At 38.8% G+C, this 24478-nt stretch overlaps 2 protein-coding genes across 2 annotated transcripts; both read right to left on the reverse strand.

The window, feature by feature from the left end:
- Positions 1-965: 965 nt before the first annotated feature.
- On the reverse strand, positions 966-5584 carry LOC143857260 (glucan endo-1,3-beta-glucosidase-like). Its single transcript, XM_077367677.1, has 5 exons — positions 5377-5584; positions 4072-4469; positions 3141-3722; positions 1739-2045; positions 966-1240 (listed from the first exon to the last, which is right to left on the reverse strand). Exons 1-5 carry the CDS (start codon positions 5450-5452, stop codon positions 1212-1214), a joined length of 1392 nt encoding a protein of 463 aa, XP_077223792.1. The 5' UTR covers positions 5453-5584; the 3' UTR covers positions 966-1211.
- A 16706-nt stretch (positions 5585-22290) lies between these two features.
- On the reverse strand, positions 22291-23151 carry LOC143857441 (uncharacterized). Its single transcript, XM_077367867.1, has one exon. The coding sequence runs from the start codon at positions 23149-23151 to the stop codon at positions 22291-22293; it is 861 nt and encodes a 286-aa protein (XP_077223982.1).
- Positions 23152-24478: the final 1327 nt, after the last annotated feature.

Consider the following 24478-nt stretch of genomic DNA (forward strand, 5'->3'; position numbering starts at 1 on the left):
AAGAGATTTTTGCCGTAAATGTTTTGAACGGATCATTAAACAACTGCATTTTGCATACCATGGTCAGGCCCATAGTCAGCAAAATGTGATTCGGAAAAAACAGGGGAAGGAAAAAATTCGAGTTTACTATGGCATTGGTTAAAAAAACGTAGTAAAAAAGCGGAACACAAGAAACTGCGGAACACAAGAAACTGAGGTGAGAAGTTTTCTCATTTACAAATATGGGAGGGGTAAATTTTGAAAGTTGGCCAAAAAAACATGTTTAAAATGTTTGCCTAAAAAATTAGAGTTTGATTCGTTGTAAAAATGTTTGCCCCAAATATCTTTAATCAACCCGCATGTCTCTCTCTCTCTCTAAGCACTGCCCTATATGGAGGTCGATTTATCACTACCTTTTAATATTGTATAAGGTAGGCCCCCTCATTATTAAAATTTGATGGGTCCTTACATAGATAAGGCCCAAAAAATCAGCTCCATAAGATCATCCTAACCCTTCAATCTGTGGACGAACCGTCAACTGAGGGGGCCTACCTTATACAAATTGAAACTAAAGGGGGTTTAGTTGTCACGTTTTAAACTATAGGGGTAGAAGTGGATGTGTCAGAAACTAGAGGGGGTGTAAATGTAATTTTTCCTAAAATTTAAAACCGTTTTGGGGCTTATACATTTCCCACCAAAACTTGTTTGTACACGTATACATGATCCAATAATCCAAATCGTTCGATCTGTGGCCTTGAAACTGATGGTTAAAAACGAAAATCAGTGCCTACTTATATCTCAACAAAATCAGTGGGCGGGCTGTGTTACATGAGAGAGAAGCCACCTCACATGTATTGAATGAATAAGACAAAATCAGTACCTATGTGGTTGCTCTCTCATGCAACAGCCCGCCCGTGAAATGCCTTCTGTCATGGTCCCTAGCAGATCCCATCTAACAATGTTAATGTAGCTATCCTTACTGCTGAAACATGAAATTGTCATATATACAGTAGGAAGAAAAGAAGAAAATGTGTTTCAAAATGTATTACTTAGACACCTCTAATCATAAACCCCTTTCTATGGAAAATAAAAAAGGGAAGCAATATGAAGAAATTGAAAAGACTCACAATAACTAGCTTACACGAATCAGAATCATACATAACCTGTATCCTCTACCTACTACAAAACCACATGAATTTTCAGTAGACAGGCCTTTGTTATCTTCACCATCTTCATGAGTTGTATTTGCAGCTTCCATAACCTACAAAGGGTAAATTTAAAGCAATTACTGCTTAAAGTACAATATTTTAGAGAAAGGTGGTGCTAGGGTGCCAAACTTTTAATAGCCATGTCATTTACCCTATCTGGATTGCAGAGAAATTATTTCTTGGGGAAATTTTTTTCCTAGGAATTATTTTGTTTCCACCCTTCAGAGGGAAATGATAAATTTAGGCTCATTTGTTGGGCCACAACATAAGTAGGTTGTACCCCCATAAATTATCTCCATAGGATGACTCCTAACCCTCCAATCTAAGAGGCTTCTATAAATGTGCAGTCCCTCTACATATGGAAGAGTTAGGATCACCATACAGAGATACAGCCTATTTACGTTGTGGCCCAACAGATGAACGGTTTGGATCATCCTACGAAGTGGGCCCCACTGTACTCTCTGAAAAATACTGGACCACATGCACGCACCATATAAAATCTCGGAAATAAGAAAGAATATAAAGCTATTGGAGAAGGCTAAGAGCAATACTTGGATCAACAACAGTGATCACTCCAGTTTGTCTGAAGTCACAGTCATAAGCATTCCGTCCTGTGGCCTGGTAGTAAGCGTTCATGGCATAAGCGGCGTGGGCTCGGACAGTGTTTGGTAGGAAGCATGCACCTCCAGCCTGTATAGGCCGGCAATCGACACCCTGACCGCATACGTAGTCAATGTTCGCTTGTAAGAGCTTAGATTCCGCGCTTGGTTTTGGCATGCACCATGTCTTTCCCTGGACAGGCAACGGATTTATAGGCACTACAGCCGGACTTGGGTTCCCGGGCATCGACTCTTTTGCCTGTTTCAATGAAGATAGGGAATGGATTACCGATAGTGATCTGCACTCCCTCTTTCAATTTTGACACTCTTGTTCATTGTATACTTTTGTAATTTGAGGAATGTTAAACTAAAGGGCGCCCCCATTGATCCGCACCATCAAAGCACTTAAAAATGTGAAAGTAAAGAAATAATGCACTTTGGTTTCATGGATCCTACGGCTTTTGCACGGGAAGCCTTCAGTTTAGCATTCCTCTTGTAATTTATACCACAAACTAGCATTCTTCAACCATGGGTGTACAAAATAATGAGTCCCGCCCCATCAAAATCTGAGGTGAAAAATGGCGGGCTCCACATTATTCATGAGCTTGGCAAAGATCGTGAGACCTACCCAATCAAAATATGAGGTAAAATGGTTGGCACCACCCAATGCATAGATGAGGTGGACTAAAATACATTTTATGCCTATCTTACTTCGAAAGAAATAGAGCCTAAGGCCATGTTTGGCAACCATGGCAATTTTTTCAAAGAAGTGGGAGAGGGAGAGAATTTGAGCTGGCCCTACTGAGAGGAGGAAAAGAAGTGGCGGAGAAGTAGGAAAAATAAAACTCTATTTTGAGCAAAGTTTTCCTTTTCACTATTTTTGTTTTTCAGCCACTTCGCATTCTCTCCTCACTCATGCCCTCCCAATTCTCTCCCTCTCCCACCCCTGAATAAACTAGTATTCCATGGAAAAAAATTTCATGAAGAAATGGAGAATGATGCTGATCAGGTCCATGAATGTTGTTGAGTCTGGCATATTGCACTTGGTCCTGCCTTTCGTGGGATGTTTCTAGACCTTTGATCAAGCTTAATGGAAAAAGATATCCTTTAAGATGCCTTCAAACCATTGATTCTTTCCACGCTTCAATCTTGCGAATGGAGATCCGATTCGGCACTGGGAGCCAGTGATGATATTATATGAATGGTCCCGATCACCACACACATGTCACATGTACACTTAGTCATGGACATTTTCTCTTATCTATCAAGTTAATCTCATAAGTATATATGTACACATATAGAAATTGTATAATAGTCTCTAGTAATGAACATAGCATGTGATTGTGAGCCATACCTTATGCCGTAAGATACCGTTGATGTCATATACCGGAGTCATATCCGGCCGGAAGAGCCCAAAATTCCTCTCAGAGGTTGGCCCTGGCTTAAGATTCTCATTGAAGAGTGAGAAGATATATGTCTCAAATGTTCGATTGGGCATGAGAGGCGTGCCCACGCCGGAAGTCACATGTCTAACAAGGTTGCCATTATAGGCCGCTGCACTTTCTAGATCAACTCCGACTTGCCCAGGGTCTCCAACCGAAGGCCAACCCGTTTCGGCTATAACAATGTCCACATCCTTGAACCCAAGAAGCTTAATTGCGGAGTAAATGGCATCCAATTGTCCATCCAACATGTTTGTATAGGTGAGTTGTGTGTTCCTATCAATAACCCCGGGGTTTGGCCTAAATAGAGCATAGTTCAATGTATCACCCGAGAAGCCAAAAAATGGATATGGGTTTATCATAAAAGGTGCATTTGTGGCCTTTAAGAAGCTTAGCAATGGCTTGAAGACAGTTGTTTCGTAGCCTCGCCGAAATTTTCCTGTGGATGGCGGGTTGGAGGAGGAGAGGATGCCGAGGGAGTGTGCAGTGGAGACCTGTGAAACAACCAATTACTCAAAAAGCTTAATTTATTATAGATGGTGTTAATTATTAATTTATACTTTAACACTCTCCTATTTAATCCTTTATACTTTATATCTGTCTCTCTTACATGTGGCCCCTCTTTTTTTCTTTTTCTTTTTTTTTGAGTTGGCCAAACAAATGTCACATGTGGCCCTCTTTCAGGTTGCCGTACACATGGATTTTTAATATCAAGGAGGTGTTGGGTTTTGAACCCAGAACCTGCCTCGTGACAATTGCTCTTATACCATGTGAAACAACCAATTACTTCAAAAGCTTGAGCTATTAGAGATAGTGTTATTTAATCATGTATACTTCAAAGACCTTGATTCGATGGCTGAGCGATGCTCCGACGAGGGCCGCGTGAAGGTTTTGCATTGCGGGTACGAGGCTCGCAATTAGCATCTTGTTGGCAGTAGTAACGACTTCATTTCCAACTAAGATCCGTATTATGTTTGTGTTGGAAGTGTAAGGAAGGATGTTGCTTTTCACCCATTGTTGAGCAAATGAAAGCTCGGTGAGCTCCCCGATTTGATCGTTGGCCACAGTGACGGATATTGGAATTCCGGTGTGGGCGAAGGCTTGTAAGATGGCGGGATTGACATCGTAGAGCTTTATACGGTTGAGTAGAGTGTTCTGTAGGAGAAATCGTGCGACTTGAATCGGCGGGGGGAGGTCGTTCGCGATTGTGCCGTAGTTGACACCAATGCTCGCCCTTACGCCTGAACAAATCATTTTCTAAACCAAATTATTCAGCTATAATAATTGCCTAACCACATTATCAGATGTGGAAATAATCTCTCTCTATGCTAAACTGAAGGGCACCCTTGCAAAAATCCAGCCACAAGGGCGCACCATTTGATCAACGTCACCCAACTGCATTTATAATGGCACTGAAAAATGTAAAATCAAAGGAATAATAAATGCACGGGGTGACATGGAAACAATGGGGTGCTATTGCAATTTGGTTTTTGCAAGGGCGCACTTCAGTTTAGCATTGTTATTGTGTGTGTATGCTAAATTCTTACTTTGATGTTAAACATGATTAGAATTTGTTAACAGAAATTAATTATGATCTCTTTTTTGCATTTTACTCATTTAAATCAAGCTGTAGATTATCTTTGGTCGATTCTTTGTTATTTTGGATTTTCGGGCTTTCAGGCCTCTTTGGATATCTCTAAAATTATTTGCATATAATCTTTTACGCAAATAGTTTTAAATATGATTATTTGAAAATATTTATTAGGGATTTGCTAGGTTCGATCGCAGAGGGCATTTCGCTGACTGGCTGTTGCATGAGAGAGCGGCCTCATAGGCTCACTATTCAATAGATTTTGTCTTATTCATTTAATTTATCTGATGTTGGTACCCGGTAAATCCATAGTAAATGGCTTCCAGGAGGCCTTAATGTCTCATTTGCAAACAAAAAAAAACCAATACTCTTCCAATTACTCGATAGTCTTTTTTTTTTAATTTTTAAAAAAAATCTTTAGACCTTGTCATTGTGTCTCAATAGCTAATTACTGGTTAAGGAGGAATTCAAGGAATCTAAACAGAACCATATCTACAAAAAAATTACTACAAAAAATGCCGATTCATAGATTGGAAAGATAAGGTAGAGTTGTGTACCTCCAATGAGGGACACAGCAAGGAAAATCGAGAGACTGACGATTGGAGCGGAGATGGCGCCTATGGTTTTCTCCATGTATTCAAGGAGGGATGAAGAACAGATCCTACTGGTGGAAGGATGATAATCATTGGTTTAAGAGGAAACTTTGAGGAGATTCTTTTCTTTGCATTGTGGACTTCTTGATGCTATGTTGAAGGTGTGTATGGGACCTTTTCTGCCTGAAGTTGCTTCTATTAAGGGTTTGGATTTAACTTTGGGTCTTTAACTTTTCTTTCTCTCCTCCTAGATTGCTTGCCAAATTGACCCACTTGAAAAATATTGGAAAAGAAGATTAGCAATTGATGTAAAGGTGATTTGGTGCTTTTATTATATTAAATAGATAGAGGGTAGCCAAAAGAAACGAAAGACGAAAGTTTGATTAGGAGAGGATTAGAGCCACTTGATATAAAAGTTCGGAGAGGGTTTTTTTTTTTTTTTGAAATGGAAAAATAATAATAAGAGTGCTTCTATTGTTGTAATTTGGGAGAGAAGGTTTAGCATACATGATTGTAATTTGTGAAAGGGTTTGAGCATGCTTCTAGTAAGGGTTTGAATATAGCTTTGAGTTTGTATATTTTTTCTTTCCTTCCTACTTGCTTGCCAAATTGACCCCATTAAAAAAAATATTGGAAATCTAGAGTAACAATGGAATTAAAGGTGATTTGAAGCTTTTATTCAATTAAATTGACAGAGGGTGGCCAAAAGAACTGAAAGAGGAGAGTTTGATTAGGAGTGCATTAGACCCACTTGAGATAATGGTAGGGAGAGAAGATTTAGCTAGAAGATTGTAATTTGGAAAAGGAGATTTTGGAGGTCTCTTTTGTTTTAAAATGTCTACCAGTGTTGGGGTTGATATGTGATTTTCTTGCTTTAGTTTAGATGGGAATGTGTATATTTTTCCTTTTCACTTTGTACTTTTGCTTTTGAATCTTCTTTCCTGGCAAAGTTGGAGTTCTAATACAATATAAAAATGGAAATTCACAGCTTTTCTCTTAGGTTAAGGTTTTTTTCTCATTGGGATGACAATCTTTTTAAACATTTTCAGAATTGTATTCTCACATTAAATTTGTAAGAAGAATACTACAAAGTGCACCTGTAATTTTAATCAATGACTTACAAATGGATGTTTAAGAAAAACACATAGGGATGTGATTAAGGGTGTCAATTTTGGCTCGGGCTCAGAAGCTCGCTCGAGCTCGAGCTCGGCTCGAAAAAAGCTCGGCTCAAGCTCGGCTCGAATCCTTAACGAGCTGAGCCCAGCTGGCTCGTTAAGCTTAACAAGCCGAGCCCGAGTTAGGCCAGGCTCGGCTCGTTAAGGCTCGTTAAGAATTTAATATATTTAAATATATATATTATATATTAATATATACACTAAAAGGCCCCTAGTGTAAAAAGTGTAGTAAAAAAACACTAGATAGGGCTGTCCAGGGAAAATGAGGGGTGTAAAATTAATATAATTCGAGCTCGATAAGGCTCGCGAGCCTGGCCGAGCCGAGCCGAGCTGAGCCTGGTTCGAGCCTGAGCCCGAGCCGAGCCTGGCTTTTGAGCTTAACGAGCCGAGCCGAGCCTGGCCAAGCTCGGCTCGGCTCGGCTCGTTTACACCCCTAGATGTGATTGTTTTTAATCAATGACTTGCAAATGGATGTTTAAGAAAAACACATAGGGATGTGATGATATATGCACTCAATTGTTTTAATAATGGCACCCTAAAAATGATACATGTAGGAAGAGCACAAGGCCCCTGCAAGCCCTGCCTTACACTAGTATCACAAATTTTGGAAGGCTGTCCGTAGTCATCAAAGAAGTGTTCAATGAAAAGTGAGGAGTGCTGCAATCAAAACAAAGGAGTGTGGATAACACTTCACATCCACTTATCAAAAAGGGAAATGTTATCAGCACTACTGTGTTTTGATGATCGCAGTCCTCACTTTATTAAAAGTACGGTGGCCGGCTGTAGACACCCCATTTTGACTAAGCCCTAAACTCTCCCGGCTCGTGCCAAATCCATCTGAATCTCAGCATTAGGGTCTCAAACTTCGCCCTAGGCTGGATTAGGGTCTCTTTTAACCCCTTGCAGAATTTCATCGAGATCAGGACTCGTTTGCCCAGCAATCGGGTTGAGAGGGTGTGTGTAGTGTAAATAGGGGGTGGCCCACTAGGTTTTTCATTTTACCCTAAAAACTTTGTATTTTAGGAAAAATTCAAGTTATCCAAAGACCCCAAATACCATTGAATACATTTTCAGAAGCCTTAGGATCTCAGAATTGTCTCGGCAAAATTTCAGAAAAATCCACCAAGAAAATTTGAAAAAGACAAGTGGAGTTAGTGCAGTTATCAAGCGTGGGGAGGGTGCATTAGCCAGCTGGGGTCGCGCATGTGTGCGCTCATCAACATAGAGTGCCGATATCAGTTTTTCGGTTTGCCTATAAATAGCAAATTTCGCTCATTTTTCAAGGATCGGATTTTTCCAAATTAACGAGAATTAGAGAAGAGAGAGAACGAGAGCTTTCCCCAAATCCCAAACCTTTATTCCCGTTTCTTTCTCTCCGATCAATCTCCGGTTTAGTTCCGGCCAGATCTTGATCGTGAGATTTTATTGTTCTTCCTTTTATTCTTCTTTAGATTTGCTGATTTCTCTGTGTATTCACTTTAGAAACCCTAGTTTTTCACAAAAAAACTTAGATCTGTTCATCTCATGCCTTAGATCTACTTTAGATCCGATCGTTTTGTTGCAGATCTTGTCATTTTTCTTCATTTTCTTCCCTCAGATCTTTATTTCTTTTCAGATCAACCATTTCGTTCCTTCTTCAAACCCTAACATTCTTAAAAAAACTAGATCTGCTCTGTTATGATGCGATTCGGTTCATTTTCTTTATTTAGATCATAGGAATTTCATATCTGAAATCGTTAGCCTCATAACAACAGCGGCTGGCTCGTCTTCTTCATTATCTTCTATTAAAGAAGAAAAGATTCATTAGGATTTGATAATTTCAGCAGATTTAAAGCTCAGAGTTCAGATTCAAAAAAAAAAAAAAGAAAAAGAAGAAGAAGAAGAAACACAGATTTTATTGTTTTAAGTTCCGGCAACTCTTCTTTTCTGACAAGCTCTGGTCAAGCCTCGGCGAGCTCAAGACAATCTCCTTCTTCTCAGGTTAGTATATTTGTGTGTTTACTTCTTTTTAATCTGCGTAAAAATCATTGTTAATTTTTTTTTTTACTTGTGTATCTTAGAAATTCTTTCTAGTCCACATTTTGTTAACCGAATTTAAGATCTACAATTTTTTTCGGCTTAGATTTGTATTTTCATTGCACAAATTTGAAGTTTAAGGGGGTTTTGATGCCTTCGATCATCTTATTTAGTTGATTTTAGTTAGAGATCTAGGCTTTGGTTAGAAGGATCAAAGTTCCTAATTAATTTCGTGATTTGCATATATTTGTGATAGGAACCGTATTCTTTTAAATTGAGTTTTGGAAGATCTGAACTTTCGATCGACTCTATGATTTTATCATCTTATATGTACTTTCGACAGAAGATCTATGCTTCGATTTGATTTTTTTTTTAGAGAAATTTTAGCTCTTTATTGATCTTGTAAGTTCTGTTATATTATTATAGGATTTTTTATTTTTTATTTTTTATCTTCACTATAAGTCCCTTTATATGTTTAAATTGTTCTTGCAGAAATTCTGTGAGTTCATGTATCCCTATTCATTTGGATTTACCTTCTTGGTTTTGAGGGTTTTAAATTAGGTTAATAATATTTTCCTCTCTTTTCCATCTACTCTTTAGTCTTTTAGGAATAAAAAATTTTCACATTGAATTTAACAAAGAAATTATTCCTTTTAGTTTGCCTTGATGTTTATAGACTAGGTTTCATTTCAACCGGTTTTGATTAATGTTTGTAACGATAAATTCTACAAGTCTGTTCTGTTTTCTTTATATTTTGTTTGAAGTTTATTATGCATATTTTTATTCAAGTTGTGCTGAAGATTCGAGCTGTGTTGTAGATCACTGAATAAGTGCTAAAAATGATGCATAATTTATAAGCTCCATATTAGAGAAATGTGTTAGAGGTTACCTCTTTGTGTTAATACCATTAGACTCTGCATTTGCAACCAACACCTTTACCTTCACCTTCATTTTCACCCTAACAGGCCTCATTTAGATCATTTTTCTTGTGGCCTCACAATGCCCTAAATTATTCTCTCGATACCATTTCTATCTTGTTTCCCCTAACAGACCATATTTTATTAAGCCAAAGCTCACAGCCCCCATGCTCCATTTGTATATGGACAGCCCCTATCCCATTTGTATACGAACAGCCCTCACACCTTGATAATTAAACCAACTGTTTTATTTTCTCCTTTCGTTGTATGCTCTGTTTCAGCTAGGATTTTTTTTTTTTTTTTTTTTAGAGTTCGATTTTGAGTTAAGACCCTATGTACAGTACATTGTCGGCTGTTTTCGGATCATTTCTGGTCAAAGTTGGCCAAAGCCGTACAAAGGAAAGTTGCTTCATATAAAATTTCTCAAACTTTTCTTGTTGTGCAAATTTTTACCAGAACCGCTGTTTTGATTGTCAAAATCCCTTTGTAAGATTTCAGCTGTTTCGAAAAAATTGTCATGCTGTACACAGTACATTGTCGGCTGTTTTCAGATCATTTATGGTCAGAATTGGCCAGAACCGTAGAAAGGAAAGTTGTTCCTTACAAATTTTCTTGAAACTTTCTTATTGTGCAATTTCTTCAGAACCAACATTTTGGGTGTCAAAATTGAGTGTAAACTTTCAGCCAAACACCTAATGTGCTTTTTAATGGCGATAACCTAGAGATGATCATTTTCTAACCACTTCTGGCTGGAGTTGGCCGAAGTGGTCAAAAGATAAAATGTCACTAATCATGAGATCTACAACTTTGATAATTGTGAGTTTTGATGGTTTTGATGTCTAGATGGTCAAATTTTCCTCAGAAAATCACATTTTCTACACCTTATGTCATTAATATGATATAGTTTGCTTTTTGTTATTGTTTTGATTCTAAATCATTTCTAATGATTATTTTGGATATGTAAACATACTAGCAAGTTATAAATCATGTATTAGTAAATTTCCATAACTTGTTTTACATTTTGATGCGTTTTAGTAAAAATTGGGGGTTTGGTTGTGCTTTAACAATGCCTTGTTAAACTTGATACTGATATGCGAACAAGTGATCTACGAATGATTTGAATCTTAATTAAACATATTGGAAATCTGTAAAAGATGTTGGAAAATGGTTAATTAAAAAAATGTTAAGGAGCTATGATAGAGACTTGCACTTGAACTAAAAGAACTTAGCATTCCTAGACATTTAAGCTCTCAAAATTCTTCAAATCATTTCCAAATGCATTTCCATGCTTTCCAAATTCTTGGGATTCTTTTTCTATGGCAAACTAAACCTTTTTCTTTTCATTTGAACATATCATTTGCAAATAATTGTCTTGCCTTGCATTCTCTTGCACTTAAAATTCCCTTCTTTGAGAAATACCTCCTTAAGGGTATTCATCATCATGTCTTGATTTCATTAGGGGACTTGATCAGTCCAAGTAGCACTCTCCTCTTTACTTAAAAGACTTGCCCAGTCTTTTAGGTTTGTATTCCTTGTACATTAGGAGCCTTATCATTGCAAGGGCGATGAAGGCGATAGCCCAAGCCCATTATTAGAGGACTTACATAGTCTGAATAGCGCTCCCCTTTTCATTTTAGGCTTATCCAGCCTTAATAAGTCTTAGAATTTTCTCTCTCACACCTTAATAGTGGTAGCCATTTCCATTTTGATATTAACAGCCTTATTTCACCCTGACAATAGCAAATATCATATCTTTAGATTTAGTTATATTTCGCTGCTTGCATATATTAAATAAATGCCTCTTTTAATTTATACTTTGTATAGATTAGAAATATCATTAGAAAAATTTGTATAAAATATTGAGAATTTATTACTTTTCTTTTATACTAAGCTTTGAATTAGGGTTCAAAGACGGTAATAAATAGATTGTTCAGGTGAGATTATCTCAAAGCTTATTATACTCATTCCTTATTATTTAAATGAATTGTTAATAGGAAGAAGGAGATCAGATAACTACTCTATTCGAATCATCGACATGAGTACTGTCTGATCTCAAGGCGGGATTAGAAATATTATCATGTGTATTTGATATCAGATGATTACTTTGGCATCATCTGATTTCATTGGAGTCCCCGTATTGGGGTTTGTGGTTGGTTTTGAAGTGTTTGATATTGTTTTTTTACTTTATTAGGCTATCCAGCGGCTGGTCTGGATTAATTAATGTTATTTATCATTTTATGATTGCTATAGATTGTATATTCTTTTTATTTGAAAATTCTTCTTTGCTTAGCACTTGATTTATTTTTAGAATGAAATTGGCGATTATCTGGTAGCCTTTTCTTCTCTTTTTGATAGACTAACACAGTCTTATAGATTTCTGTTAAAATTCTTTAGATATTAGAATTCCCTCTCGTTGCAAGGGCGATGAAGGCGCTAGCCTAAGCCCATCCTTAGGGGACTTGCTTAGTCCAAGTAGTACTCCTCTCATTTATTTAAAGACTTGTCCAAGTCTTTATGGTGTGTATCCCCTAGAAATTAGAAATCCATTCATTGCAAGGGCAATGAAAGAGTTCTCTAGAGCCCTCTCAGGGAGACAGGCTATGTCTCAGACAGAGAAAGTTGTATCCTTTAGAGACAAGCTTTGTCTCATTAGTGAGTCTATCCTTAGGAGACATGCCATGTCTCGTCAGCACCTCTCTTGGAGCTCATCTTTTTGTTTAGGAGTCTCACCCAATCTCATTTTTCTTTCTAAACCTCATCTTTGTGCGTCTTTTGGTTTTGGGAGAACACCTTGCTCGGCTTGGCAACATACCCCTTACTCTTATGGGTATTGGGATGCACATTTGTTGCACCCTAGGGCTAGGTAGCTGTCCGGCCTGGCTGGGTGTTTTTACCTTTGCCAAATATGCACAAGGTCTCTTTTTCCTTGTTAACATTTTTCTTTATCCTACCTATGTATCTAATAGACTTACCCAGTCTCATTCTTTTACTAAACCTCCTCTTTGTGCATCATTTGGTTTTGGGAAAACACCCTACTCGGCTTGGCAACATACCCCTTACCCTTATGGGTATTGGGTTGCACATTTGTTGCACCCTAGGGCTAGGTAGCTGTCCGGCCCGGCTGGGTGTTTTACCTTTGCTAAATATGCGCAAGGTCTCTTTTTCCTTGTTACTTGTGAGTTTTATCTTAGCTTGATAGTCTCACTAGCACCCTTCTTTATCTCTTTTTCTTTTAGGAGACAGGCTTTGTCTCATTTGCACCTCCTTCTTAGAATCTTATTTTCAGAGTCAGTCCTTAGCCTAGGAGTCTGTCCTTAGCTAGAGAGTCTGTTTTTCTTTCAGGAGTCAGTCCTATCATCATAGGGGTTAGGATTTTATCCAACCTCTCATCAAATCTTGTGTTTTTCTATCCGCTCCTGCAAGGTATAGGATGCTGTCCAACCCTTGCAGAGCTGTGTTTCTGTTCTTTTCCCCCGCAAAGCATAGGATGCTGTCCAACCTTTGCGGGATATCGGGAGTCTGTCCTCCCCTTATGATGATAGGATTTGTTCCCCTTGAGTAAAAAAACACTTAAAAATAACAAAAACATCTGAAAAACCAAAAATCTCAAAAATCTTGAGTCATTAAAAGTAGTTAGGAAATTTGTTCCGAACTACGTTGGCTTGATCCCTTTCCATAGGGTACGTAGTGCAGCTTGGGATCCACATCCCAAGTCCAGCCAAACCTTTAAAAATAAACATTTTAAATATTTCAAAATTGCAAAAAATCTTTCAAAATATTGTTTTTTCGAAAGGATCTTCCTCTAGAGTTAGGAGGTTGTCCTAGTTAAAGAGTTTTTGAGTCGGGAGTTGCTCCCTCGTTCGTTGTTTGTTTGTTGTGTGTTTTATTTGTTTGTGTTAGAGTTAGGAGTGAGTCCTAGCTAGGAGTTTTACGCCTCCGTCTGGTCAGTTGGCGATCCACATCGCTAATTGATGACTAGGTCTAAGATGCGATAGATCCTACTGTTTTTCCTAGGATATACAGCCTGGCTACACATAGATTATAGGAACCACCTGCATTAGCTTAGGGCTAACCTGCATTTAGTTAGGGCATATAGGGTGTCCTAAAATCTACAATCCATTGGAATTTAAATAATCACACAAGAAGCTTTAAGAACTAGTCCGGTCTTTTAGATCGAGTCTAGGATAGAGGTCTAGATGTCTTAGGCATCATAGCTTAGAATAGGTGCGAAGAACTACGTTGCCTTGATTCTTGTGGAGGCGGGGATACGTAGGCTTCTTTGGATGAACATCAGATCATCTAAAGACTCGGGCCTAGGTATAGATTAGAGTTTTAGGATTGTATGGTATCGAGTCATTTTCTATGTTTTGCAGTGTTTTCTTACTTTATTGCGCAGACCTTATGCTTTTAGCTGTAACATGCATGTGTTTGCACACCAGAACTTAGACACCAATTTAGGTTTGACATTCATAACCTAGTTATTCTCAGGTGACACTTTTATTTCTTTTATGTGTGTTTATTATTCCTCCGAGACATGCATGATTAGATAGACGTCTTCTCGGAGATTTGTGTTCCCATTTCATATGATTTTCGCCCAAAACTCTTCAAAATTATTAAGTAAATGGCATAAGAGACCAGGTGTTTGCACTTGGGCGGATGAGGTGCTCTTTAGACCTTCCGAATTCGTAACCAGGCACGAACCTTATTTTATATCTCTGGTTATCCGTTGCAACAGAGCATAGTATGGGATCCAGGGCCCATTTGCCTTTTTCCTTAGATGGCGACTCTTCTTTGTTTAAGGTACGCCTCGAATCTGGGCTAGTCCCCGAATTGAGAGGTATCTCACCTTTTTATCGCCACTCATGCTGTGAGGGGCATTCTTCTTTCGAGAGTTCCTTGGTAGAGCTCTCCATTCACGTGGATGATCCATAGAGACCTTAGAGGGTGGGGCTCGTCCCTCACCGCCGCCTCTCTCGGATCGGGGTCCACAGCGGCCCGCACCATAGGATTATCCAAACCGTCCAATAGATGGGCCACACCTTAAATAGGTTGTGCCCCAAAAACCATTTCCATAGGTTGATCCTGACCATCAGATCTATAGAGGGTTAGGATCATTCAGTCCCTTTATAGGTCGGAGGGTTGAGATCAACCTATGGAAATGATTTTTGGGGCACAAACTATTTAGGGTGTGGCCCATCTAATGGACGGTTTGGATCATCGTATGGTGCGGGCCATACCATACTTTTAATAAAGTGAGGAGTGCGATCATCAAAATACAGTAGTGCTGATAACATTTCCCTATCAATATAGACGTAGTTCTACTTCTTCTTTTTTGACAAACTACCATTTTTCATGGTTGTTGCCTTGGTGGGAGCTACTATTGTGGATTGTAAGTGAAATTTGTGTGTAAAACTACAAATTGCGATAAATAGAAGGCCCGTGCAACTGGTGAAGGGACTTCCTGATCTAGAGGTTTGACATGACACAGTGTGTGTCGTGCATCAATATGGAAAGGCGCATCAACTTCCATACAACGTTTCGAGCGAAGAAACCACTCGGGCTAGTGCACTCTTACGTCTTTGGAAAAGTGAGAATACCATCCATCGGATGTATGAATTATTTACTGATATTCATTGATTATATCTCGCATTTTGTGCGGGTTTATTTTCTAAAAGAAAAATCAGAAGTTCTTGGAATGTTCACAGAGTTCTAAGAATAGGTGAAGAGTGACTGATACACCTCGGCAAAATAGGGTGGCAAAGAGAAAGAATTGGCACTTGGCAAAAGTTTCACGTGGTATGATGCATGTGAAGAACTTATCGTCTCGGTTTTTGGCCGAGTGTATGAGAACCGCCACTTATGTGACAAATTATCATCCACAGCGAAAGCTTGGATTTATCTCACCACTGTATCAAAATCTCAAATCATTAAGAGCTTTTAGTTTAGTATGTTATCTCTTTGTGCCCAACTATCTGAGCAACAAGTTTGATAAAAAAGCACTACAGTGTGTCTTTACCGGGTATAACTTTGAAAGGAAGGGTTGGAGATGTGTGAACCCAGAAACTAGCCATATGAAGTTTCAAGAAATGTGGTGTATGACGAAGCTTCATAATAGTGGTCTTCTGATCGAGTTAGTCTTCCATATTGTCTACATCTAGAGACTAATCTGAAAGAAAAATTAAAAGCGGAAGTTCCAATGTTGGTGTCAAATCAACAAAACCTTTGGAGGAGGTCGTACCTAGACATGAAAGCCCTAAAAGTCCGAAGCAATAACATCCATGGAAAACAGGTGTTCATCAGATAAAAACAGTTGAAGAGATGAGAGAGTCTCAGTTAGAGGAATCTGATGTTTGAAGCATTCAAGCTTAGAATATCCTCTCTGATACATAAGCCAAATCCAAACTTCATGAATACGGCATGTGCAGAAACATTACATTACTTGAAGAAGTTGATAATACCGAACAAACGAATTTGAAGAAGCCTGCAAAGTAGCTTGGCATGACTAGTAGCGAGTTAGCGCTGAGGGAAGTGTGCAGAGTCATCGCAGACTCTACACGTGCGCCGGAGAAGATAGGCCAATTCAGGCAGGCGGACGCTTCCTAGTTAAACTAGGATTTCGAAGTTTCTAATTTTGCTGGAGTTACTGTTAGAATGTTATTTGGTAGCTTTAGGAGGTTGGGTTGAAACAAACTTGATTTTGGAAAGTGGCGGAGAGGTTGAGTTAAATAAGTTTCTAAAATGGTTATTAGGTTTTAGAAAGAGGTAGAGTTAGATTGGGATTTTATTAGTTTTTAAAAAGTGGAGGAAGCTAGATTAGAATAGGATTTTGGAGTTTGAATCTCTAGGGTTTGTTTTGGGATGGTTTATAAAAGGGAAGAAGTGTAAAAATGTGAAGTGCAAGTGGTGTAAATATCTAATTATCTATTATATTATAGCAGGATGGGGGTTTCACTGTTCACGCCCACGTGGACAGCCTCCCCATCCGCCTTAAATCCTACGTGGCATCATAATCATAACGTAAATTTCCTTTGTAAACGGAAATTCTTTCCCTAAAAATCTGCTGAAAATAGCAACTTAAATTGGACTATTTCCTACCCCATCTAGGATAGCATGAATTTTTCCTAAACGGAAATTCTTTCCCTAAAAATATGTTGAAAATGGCAAATTAAATTGGACTATTTTCCTACCCCATCTAGGATCTCATGAATTTTTCCTAAATTTTCTCTCAAGAAAATCTAAGTTTTAAAGCCTTCTAAAATCTCTATAAAGCTTAATAAAATCTCTTTCAACAAACTTCGTTGTAAATACACTCAACCTCCTACAATCTCTCTCAATTACTTACGTTTTAAAACGTAAATAAAATCATCACGATTTTCCTTCAAAAAATTTCTCCATTTCCCATCCGGGCTTTTCATCCTATCTATCATGTAAAACAAATCTTTCCACTACATAAAATTTCCTTTCAATCATTTCTAAATTCTTCTCCACAAGATGATCCTAACACTCTGATAGAAACCTCCATGGATCGGATGGATAGGGTCATCCTATGGAGAAAAAATTTGGGTCAGGGCCGACCAACTCCAAGTGAATTGGTTTAGATCATCGAACCAATGTATGCCTCATTATATTTTGTTACATGCCTAATTAGTCGGTCCCACTTAGGAAGAATAAATTAGTTGGTATTTTAGATAATAAGATCAGATCTCACCAGATCTGTTATTTTTAGTAGTTAGGATAGATTAGAATATTAATTTAGATTGAGATTACTTTATTTAGCTATTTCTATGTTTATGTTTATCTATTTCTATGTTTATGTTTAAGTGCTTTATATAAGCACATGTTACTGTCAATGAAGAAATGAAGAAAATATCTTAGAAAGTGTGTCTTTTTGCACAAAGGAGGATTGATCCTTCCCTCGATGTGGATCAAGAGGCTGATCTTCCCTCCAAGAAGATCAAAACCGTTACGAACTGATTTACGTTCATAACAAGTGGTATCAAAGCAGCACAATCCATCCACGTGTAGGAACAAATCTGAGCAACAATGGATCTGTGGGAGGAGAATATAAGAGAGATCAAGGCACTTGTTTTGGACTTGATGGAAGATTATCGAAGGTTTGAGGAAGGCTTGAATAAAATAAGCATAGCAATCGAGAAGGCTTCCACAATAAAAAGAAGAAACACAAAAAGGGGAGAAAAGAAGAAGAGCGAAAGAAATCGAATAGAAGAAACCACGAAAAGTCACTAAAGAAAGGTCACCGCCGAAGAGTCTTCCGCTCCTCACAACATGTCAAACGCCATCGAAAAGATTCTCACCCACAATCATTCGTGCGTCAGCATCCAAATCATTCCAAAAAAAAAAAAAAAAAACACACAACAAAGGAGCTCTGATGAGCGATACGATAAGATCAATTTGAAAATAGAACTACCACAACCTCTGATGACAACAACATATGAAATGTTGACTAATCTCGAGATTTTTGAAAAGTATGCAAGATTTGATTTTCCCCCAAGGCTTAATCTCCAACCTTGAGGGCAAGGGGTGGAATGTTACGTGCCTAATTAGTTGGTCCCACTTAGGAAGAATAAATTAGTTGGTATTTTAGATAATAAGATCAGATCTCACCAGATCTGCTATTTTTAGTAGTTAGGATAGATTAGAATACTAATTTAGATTGAGATTATCTTTATTTAGCTATTTCTATGTTTATGTTTATTTGTCTCTATGTTTATGTTTAAGTGCTTTATATAAGCACATGTTAGAAAGTGTGTCTTTTTTGCACAAAGGAGGATTGATCCTTCCCTCGAAGTGGATCAAGAGGCTGATCTTCCCTCCAAGATGATCAAAACCGTTGCCAACTGATTTAGGTTCGTAACATTTTTTTTTTTGCATGCAGGGCCGCACACCATAATCCAAACCATTTATTTTTTGGGCCACCCTATAAATCATCCCTCTAGGATGATCATAACCCTTGGATTGGTAGAGGGACAACACAATATAGAAACCTTTATAGATTGGAGGGTTAGGACTTAGGATCTTCTAGAGATGATTTATGTTGTGGCCCATCAAATGAACGGTTTGGATCATCCTAAGAAGTGTGCCCATTGTACTTTAGGATTAAATGCTTTCTAATGGAAATTTCTTTGCTATTAAATTTCTCTCTGTCCCCCTTAAAAAATGGTATCTAAACTATTTTAGTCTCTTATTCACTCCATAAATGCATCAATATTTGCCAGACGGTTTTGATTTGTTATTTTTATTGGTATTAAATCTCTCTCTCTCTCTCTCTCTCTCTCTCTCTCTCTCTCTCTCTCGCGCGCAAAAACATGATGTCAATAATATTGTTGATAGTATCTTAGTGTTTCATTCTCTGTAGTGAGTATTTCTTCTTCTTTTTTCTTAGCTGATAATTGCTTTTACAAGTTTATTTGGACATGTGGATTTATGCTTATCCAGGGTTTGATATTGCTTTCTGTTATTGCCAAAATTTTCACTTTTTTTCTTAGCTGATAATTGCTTTTACAAGTTTATTTGGACGTGTGGATTTATGCTTATCCAGGGTTTGATATTGCTTTCTGTTATTGCCAAAATTTTGTCTTTTTTTCTTAGCTGATAACTGCTTCTACAAGTTTATCGGGACGTGTGATTTATGCTTATCCAGGATTTGATATTGCTTTCTGTTATTCCCAAATTATTCTCTTGTCTGCCACAATCTCACTTCTCTCTTTTGAGAATTTGAGCATCGTGGCATGGGTGACATAAGGAATCCATGGTTGAGACCAAGATCAAATTAGAAAATGATAGGATCGAACTACCTATCAAGGGCAACCTGCAGGAAAAAAAGATCAAACGAGCAAACTCCCACAATTTTAAGAGGGGAAGGGATTCCTCTGGTGCAGATACACAATATTCAAATAACTCTTTTCTGTTTATTCCCACAAGCAATTTCTAATACATATTCATTATTGTCTCTTTAAGAAACCAACTAAGAAAAGGACTCTTTCTAAAGTAGTGCAACCTAAGAAAAGGACTCTTTCTAAACTATGACTCCTAGGAAATAAAACTAAATCTTCTAACAAAAGAAACTACTAATCTGATGGAGAGAAAATAGGAAGAGAAAACTGAGCCGTAACGTCACCCTCCCTTGAAAACACGCCTTGGCCTCAAGGTGTAAAGTTAGGAAAACGTTGTTGTATGTTGTACCATAGCTCCCAGTTAGCTTCTTCCTTAGGCATATTAGTCCATTTAATCAGAACTTCAGTGACAGCCCTATTCTTGCATTTGATCATTCGTCGTTCCAAAACGGCTTCTGGCTCAGGTTTTAGCAACCCTTCTTCTGTAAGTGGAGGCAAGTCTACTTGGGATGACATCCCTTAACCAAGTTTCTTCTTAAGACATGATACATGGAAGACGGGGTGGATCTTGGCAGAGGACGGCAAGAGTAGTTTGTACGCAACTGGCCCAATTCGTTGGATTATTTGGAATGGTCCATAAAATTTGGGGGCTAACTTGAGGTTAGAGCGGACAGCTATTGTAGATTGCCTATAAGGCTGTAGTCCCAATCTCCAACAACGAACTCTCTCTCCGTACGATGCTTATCAGCCTGTGATTTCATTCGAACTTGAGCCATTGTCAAATGCTCCTTAAAGCTATGCAAGACTTGGTCACGGTCATATAGCTCCTTGTTCAGTTGTACCACCATAGTATTGCCAGATGTATAAGTCACATGGGATGGAGGTGGTCGTCCGTAAACAGCTTCAAATGGCGACATTTCTATTGATTCATGGTATGTGGTGTTATACCACCATTCAGCCCATGACAACCAGTGCACCCACTGCTTAGGTTGGGCCCCAACAAAGCAACGTAAATATGTTTCAAGGCAACGGTTGACCACTTCAGTTTGCCCATCTGTTTGTGGATGATAAGCCGAACTCATACACAGCTTAGTTCCTTGGAGACGAAAATACTCCTGCCAAAAATTGCTCAGGAATACTTTATCTCGATCGCTAACAATCGATGTAGGTGTGCCATGTAGACGCTCCACCTCTCGAACAAAGGCATGCACCACCGAAGCGGCTGTGTAAGGGTGTGCAAGAGCTATACAGTGTGCATATTTAGACAAACGGTTCACCACCACCATGATAGTTGTTTGGCCTTGAGACCTTGGTAACCCTTCGATAAAACCCATAAAAATATCTGACCAAATCAAATCTGGAATGGGCAATGGATGAAGCAATCCTGGAGGCGAAAGATTCTCGGATTTGTTCCTCTGGAAAACATCACAAGTAGCCACATATTCCCTAACCTGCCTCTTCATTCCTCGCCAATAAAAGTATCTTGAAAGCCTTTGTATGTGCGTAAAGGACCCGAATGTCCGGCTTCGGTAGTTGAGTGAAATTCCTGTAACAATTTGTCAATGATATTGGATGTTTTGGGCACCACGATTCTTCCCTGTCCCAAGAATAACCATCCAACCCTTGTGAGTTGATTTGAAGCTTGTCAAGCAATTCTTTTGTATCATGGTGATGCTCCAGCTCTTTACATATATCCTCCACCAATGTATTATATGGAATAGATAATGCTGACATTGATGCTTCAACTGACCCATTCTCAAATTGTCGTGATAACCCATCAGCTGCAAGGTTCTCCTTACCCCTTTGATATAAGATTTCATAATCATATCCCATTAGCTTGGCTGCCCATTTTTGTTGAGCAGTTGAGCTTACACGTTGCTCTAAGAGATACTTTAAGCTTTGATGACTTCCTGCCCAACAAATAGTGACGCCATGTGGTTACCATGTGAACAAGGGCAAGCATCTCACGCTCATATGTAGACAATGACGAATGTTGGCTGGATAGGACCTTGCTACAAAATGCAATGGGCTGCCCATCTTGCATCAACACACCTCCAATGCCTGTTCCAGAAGCATCACATTCTATATCGAATGGCCTTGAAAAATCTGGTAGAGCCATCACGGGGGTGGATGACATAGCAGCCTTAAGCTTCACAAATGCCCCTTCCGCTTCCTCATTCCAATGGAACCCATCTTTGCATAAGAGCACAGTAAGTGGTTTAGTAATCTCACCGTAGCCTTTCACAAATTTCTTGTAATATCCTGTTAAACCCAAAAAACCACGCAATGATTTCAAATTGGTAGGATGTGGCCACTCTTCCATGGCACGGATCTTCTCAGGGTCAGCTGCAACTCCTTCTCCCAAAATTATGTGAGCCAAATATTCAATGCATATTTGGCCGAAAGAGCATTTTGAACGTTTATCCGCCAGATGATGGTGCCGCAACTTATCCAGAACTATTTGGACATGATTGAGATGATCCGTCCAACACTTACTATATATCAATATATCATCGAAGAATACTAGGACAAATTTGCATAAATGGTCACGAAAAACCTCATTCATAAGACTTTGAAATGTTGACGGAGCATGAGTCAACCCGAAGGGCATAACTAAAAATTCATAATGACCTTCATGAGTGCGAAATGCTGTGTTAGGAATATCAGATTCATGCACACGTATTTGATGGTACCCGGATCTCAAATCCAATTTTGAGAAAAACTTCGCTCCATGTAGTTCATCTAATAATTCATCAATAGTAGGGATAGGAAACTTATCTTTTATGGTGACTTGATTGAGGGACATGTAGTCGATACACATCCTCCATGACCCGTCCTTCTTCCTCACCAATAGTACTGGGGAAGAAAATGGGCTCTTGCTAGGGCGAACCACTCCAGTCTCAAGCATTTCTCGAACTAATTTTTCAATCTCATTTTCTGCAAATGTGGGTAACGGTAGGGTCTCACATTGACAGGTTGCGCTCCAGACTTCAATGGAATATGATGATCATGAGAATGATGAGGTGGGAGCCCCTTTGGTTCTTGAAATACATCATGGTATTCTTCTAGTAATATTGCAAGATCCTCATGTGTATTCTTGCCTTCTTCAAGTTGGGTATTAAAATCAATTTGAGCCAAAAATCCCCATGACTTTTGCTTCAGTAACTGAGTCAACTCCTTGCCTTCCACAGTTTGCACTTTAGAATTTTGAATCCCACGTAAAGTGTGCTGCTCTCCTAGATAATCAAAGGTCATTCTAAGGTTTTCAAAATTCCAAATAATAGTACCTAGTGACTTCAACCATTGAACTCCCAAAACAATGTCAGATCCATGTAATGGCAAGGCATACAAATCTGTTATAAGTTCCAAACCTCCAAGGTTGATGCACACACTCTCACAAATTTCATGACATCTTAACTTGTTACCATTGGCTACTAAAACTTCGAAGCTTGGACCCAATTTCATCGAATAACCCAACCTTTGAACCGATTCTGCCGCCACAAAGTTATGTGTGTTGTCGGTGTCAATTAACACACTCACCACCTGTTTCTTAATGAAGGCTTGCAACCTCATGGTTTGTGCACTTGTAACGCTAGCCAACGCATATAATGACACTTTTGGAATATTATCCTCATTCTCTGTAGTTCCCTCATCATCAGGAGTTGTCTCATCATCTTCTCCTGCAAGGATAAACACTTGCATTGTCTTACAACGATGCCCCGGAACAAATTTTTCATCACAATTAAAGCATAGGCCTTGATCACGTCGAGCCTTCATCTCAGCCAAGGTTAGACGTTTAATAGGGGCAACCACCGTTCTTGGTGGGGCCTTAGGCTACGAAAATCTGCTAGCATGTGTTGCTTCGATGTTTGTTGAGTTGTAGCGGCTTTGAGTAATTCGATCCACCCGACGTAGGCGTTGCAACTTGGCATCCTGTTGGCGTGCTAACCCCATAGCATCCGTCAATGAAGATGGCTTGAACATCATAACCTCCAGTCCAATCTCTTCACGCAGCCCTTGTACAAAACTGCCTATCAATGCTTCTTCTGTCCAACCGGTTACCCGGTTAGCAAGTCTTTCAAATTCTTCTTGGTAGGCCTGCAAGGTCCCCTTTTGTTGGATCTTCGATAGAGCTCCATGAAAATTCTCATAATCTGTCGGACCAAAACGAACACAGACGGCATCAATCATCTCGTTCCATGTGAGGCTCGGCTGCACGTTGTGATACCATTGGAACCACTGGGACACAGCTCCATCTAGGTGAAAAGAGGCCAACAATACTTTTTGATCGTCAGGTGTCCTATGATAGGCAAAAAATTGTTCTGCCTTATAGACCCATTCCGTCGGATCTTGACCCTTGAACTTGGGAAAATCAATTCGTGTAAAGCGAGTCTGGATTCGACTGTCAACGACAATACCTTGATTATTGCCAATAGAAACTGAATGAGTAGTAGCTGGACTCCCTATCGTCAATCGTTCTATCAAATTCGCAATAGTATCGAACTTATTTTTCATAGATTCCCGGAGCTCGTTCAGGACATTCGATACCAGGGCAACCTCTTCTTCCAACTTTCCCACACGCTCTTCCATCTTGCTAGGCTTTCTTGGCATGCAAGAACCAAGGCTCTAATACCATATGATAGGATCGAACTACCTATCAAGGGCAACCTGCAAGAAAAAAAGATCAAACGAGCAAACTCCCACAATTTTAAGAGGGGAAGGGATTCCTCTGGTGCAGATGCACAATATTAAAATAACTCTTTTCTGTTTATTCCCACATGCAATTTTCAATACATATTCATTATTGTCTCTTTAAGAAACCAACTAAGGAAAGGGCTCTTTCTAAAGTAGAACAACCTAAGAAAAGGACTCTTTCTAAACTAGGACTCCTAGGAAATAAAACTAAATCTTCTAACAAAAGAAACTACTAATCTGATGGAGAGAAAATAGGAAGAGAAAACTGAGCCGTAACAGAAAACCACATCCATTCTTCTCAAGGAAAAATAACAAGAAATGAAGAATTAGTCTATTCAGCTTCATGTTTTGACATGTCCTCCTCTCATTCTTCAACCTAGGGTCTCAATTCATAATGAAGGACATCCAT

The sequence above is a fragment of the Tasmannia lanceolata genome, unplaced genomic scaffold (genome assembly GCF_043159265.1).
Source record: "Tasmannia lanceolata isolate RefF3 unplaced genomic scaffold, GAP_Taslan_0.1 ptg000024l, whole genome shotgun sequence".
Classification (NCBI taxonomy): domain Eukaryota; kingdom Viridiplantae; phylum Streptophyta; class Magnoliopsida; order Canellales; family Winteraceae; genus Tasmannia; species Tasmannia lanceolata.